The 3,578-nt window shown below is 36.3% G+C and overlaps 1 protein-coding gene across 1 annotated transcript in view; it reads right to left on the bottom strand.

Moving 5' to 3' along the window:
- LOC113809042 (serine protease inhibitor dipetalogastin) overlaps positions 1-1,216 on the bottom strand; it is a 15,181-nt gene extending 13,965 nt beyond the window's left edge. The window contains exons 1-2 of the mRNA XM_070121131.1: positions 1,076-1,216; positions 649-731 (exon numbers count right to left, since the gene is read on the bottom strand). Coding sequence (XP_069977232.1) covers positions 649-709 — 61 coding nt within the window. The 5' untranslated portion in view covers positions 710-731; positions 1,076-1,216. The remainder of the gene's footprint in view (positions 1-648; positions 732-1,075) is intronic.
- Between the last annotated feature and the right edge of the window lie 2,362 nt (positions 1,217-3,578).

Genomic DNA, 3,578 nt, shown 5'->3' with positions numbered 1-3,578 from the left:
CAATCTCTCTCTCCCTCTCTATGTCAATCTCTCTCTCCCTCTCTATGTCAATCTCTCTCTCCCTCTCTATGTCAATCTCTCTCTCCCTCTCTATGTCAATCTCTCTCTCCCTCTCTATGTCAATCTCTCTCTCCCTCTCTATATCAATCTTTCTCCCTCTCTATATCAATCTCTCTCTCTCTCTCTCTATCAATCTCTCCCTCTCTCTCTATCAATCTCTCCCTCTCTCTCTCTCTCTATCAATCTCTCTCTCTCTTTCTCTCTATCAATCTCTCTCTCTCTTTCTCTCTATCAATCTCTCTCTCTCTTTCTCTCTATCAATCTCTCTCTCTCTCTCTCTCTATCAATCTCTCTCTCTCTCTCTCTCTCTCTCTCTCTCTATCAATCTCTCTCTCTCTCTCTCTATCAATCTCTCTCTCTCTCTATCAATCTCTCTCTCTCTCTCTCTCTCTCTATCAATCGCTCTCTCTTTCTCTCTCTCTATCCATCTCTTTCTCTCTCTCTATCCATCTCTTTCTCTCTCTCTCTATCCATCTCTTTCTCTCTCTATCAATCAATTTCTTTCTCTCTCTGTCAATCAATCTCTCTCTCTCTCTCCATCAATCTGTCTCTTTTACCTTCACCTTGCATCTACTTGGTAAGACTTACGTAAATAATGGCCAGCGGAGAGAGAGAGAAGCATCATCAGTACACAGTAATATCCCGACATGACTGAAGACCCACAGCAAAGCCTGAAAATTGAGATAATAAGGAACATCAACGTCAATATTTACTGTTATAATTATGGTAGTGGTATTGTTAATGGGAATAAATATAGTCTGTATTTTATCTGTATGGTCATGAACACAGGTCATACTTCTTTATCTTCGTTGCGAATTAATTGCTTATAAAATGTATCACATCTTCCAACTATGATAAAAGTCACATTAAAAATAAATTACAGCTAAGCATCATTATTATTTTAACACGGGTCACAGAAATGATCCCAGTAGTCACCACAAACCACATCCAAACACAAAATTCGTAAATACAGTGATTATAAACGTACTTATCACCCATTATCATATAAACTTACCTTCTCCTTCAGACAACTCACACCGGCCAGGGATGGAAAAGCGACACTAAAATGCCGTGTTTTGTAAACAGAGTTCCTGGAATTTCGTAAATGGTGAAGAAACTATCACTTGGTTGTTCAGTACTTATGCCTCAAAGTGGTCTAATTTCTCTGTTTCAAGGTTAATATAATGGTTACTCTTATCAGAGATTTGTATATGCTATGTTGGTGTTTTTGTTAAATTATAGATTAGCAATGCTGTGCAGATAATAGCATTATTTGAATGCGATATATCAAGAGTGCTTTTTGTAAATAAAATACTACTTCCAGAATTCCTATAATAACGAGTCAGACCTATAATTAATGAATTCTATAATACTTGAATCGCATTAAAACCGAGTATATTGCTACTAATATTGCTAAAACCATATTCATAATGATATTGCTACTTACAACACAACATCATACCATCTGTTACTATTTATATGATAACTAGACTGTGCTGTGCTAGTTTATGACCGCCATAAACTGAGGACAACGTCAATATTGTATAAATAAAGACCATAGCAGTGTAACTAATCCAGTATATAGATGCCTACACAGATACACACATACGTAGAAACATACATAGAAAAGTATGGATGATGTGTATTTGCGACGAAGACATTCGAAAACGGTCAAATACATCTCTTGTATTGTGAAGATATTCATTCTTCTTCATACCTTTCTACATTTGTCAACATGAATACGGTTCATGCAGACACATACACGCAGTCACACACGCTTTCTCTCTCTCTCTCTCACACACACACACACACACACACACACACACACACACACACACACACACACACACATATATATATATATATATATATATATATATATATGTGTGTGTGTGTGTGTGTGTGTGTGTGTGTGTGTGTGTGTGTGTGTGTGTGTGTGTGTATGTATGTATATGTATCTCTCTCTCTCTCTCTCTCTCTCTCTCTCACTCTCTCTCTCTCTCTCTCTCTCTCTCTCTCTCTCTCTCTCTCTCTCTCTCTATCTATCTATCTATCTATCTGTCTATCTATCTATCTATATACATACATACATATATACATACATACATACATATATATATATATATATATATATATATATATATATATATATATATATATATATATATATATATATATACACACACATATATACGCAATGCGCACGGTTGAAACTAGCATATTTTAGATGATATTGACTCCTATCACATACAAAAACAATAGCTTTTAACAACTTCAGGTGGAAACATTGAGCACAATTGTTTTGCTTGTTTGTTCATGCCTTATGAAATCAGATAATCATACAAAGTGACCTCTAACTCGTTTTATATTTTGTAATATTGATAAAAAAGCTTGAGCATAAATTATGCAAACACCTGCTATCTGAAATCAGGATATTAATGATGATAGTAACAATAGAAGTTATAAAAATAATTATAGTTATGAAAATTGAAGGTAATGATAGTGATATTGACAACACTAATGAAAATAGTAACAATATGAGTAATATAATACAAAACATATATAAAAAGTAATATAAAAACAGGTTAAAATTACACAGGTTAAACATAAGCAGATGTTAATAATGAAAACACTTTTAATCATCATCATCATCATCATCATCATAAACACTATTGATAATAAATGATTGAAACATATCAACAGTATTACGATAATTGATAGAAATAGATGGAAACGACAACAATAATCATAATAACCGTAACAATAACTAACTTAATGTCAAATGACCATTACTCACATTTACCATTTCCACGTTCTTCCACGCTTGGGGGGGGGGGGGGTAAGAAAGAAGGTAGAAGGAGACTGCGAAATAAAGGAAGGGAGGGAGAATGAGAGGTGAACAACATAGGGAGTAGTGGAAGGGGAAACGGAAGGAACCTAAAGAAGAACAGGAAATAGGTAAGGAGGAAAGAAGGAGAGGGGGATCAGAGAAGGAATGGGTGATGGGAAAGGGAGGGAGGTGGAGAAAGGAACAAAGGCGGGGGGGAGGAGGGGTAAGGAGGAAGAGGAGGGAAGTGGGAGAGGGCAGATAAATATATTAAAATGGGAGGAGAGGAGGGAATTTCAGGAAAATTTGGGAGTGAGCGTGGGTGGCAGAGTAGGAAAGGGAAAGGAAAAGGAGAGGGGAGGCGAAAGGTAAAGAGAAGATGGTGTAAAAAGAAGAGAGGAATAGGTTTTTTCCACGTGACGCCACATACTTTTCAAAACGAGGCGGCGGCCATGTTGGTGTACCATTCTCTGGCCAAAAAAGACGAGAAAGATGAGAAAGATGTGTCCGTGAGAAACCGTTAGATGAGTCAACGAAAACTTAGTATCTGATATCTGAATATGCAAAGAAGCTAACTGCAAATGTAAAGCAGTGATACTTGAGCAAAAATTTTAAATATTGGGAATGACCCTTTTCTGATATCGGAAAATACAACCCAGTCTGCTTATCACCTGTTGAAGCTTCTGATCTA

Source organism: Penaeus vannamei, chromosome 4 (assembly GCF_042767895.1).
Source record: "Penaeus vannamei isolate JL-2024 chromosome 4, ASM4276789v1, whole genome shotgun sequence".
Classification (NCBI taxonomy): Eukaryota; Metazoa; Arthropoda; class Malacostraca; order Decapoda; family Penaeidae; genus Penaeus; species Penaeus vannamei.
The sequence above is the reverse complement of the archived record's forward strand: the minus strand, read 5'-3'. Positions and strand labels throughout refer to the sequence as shown.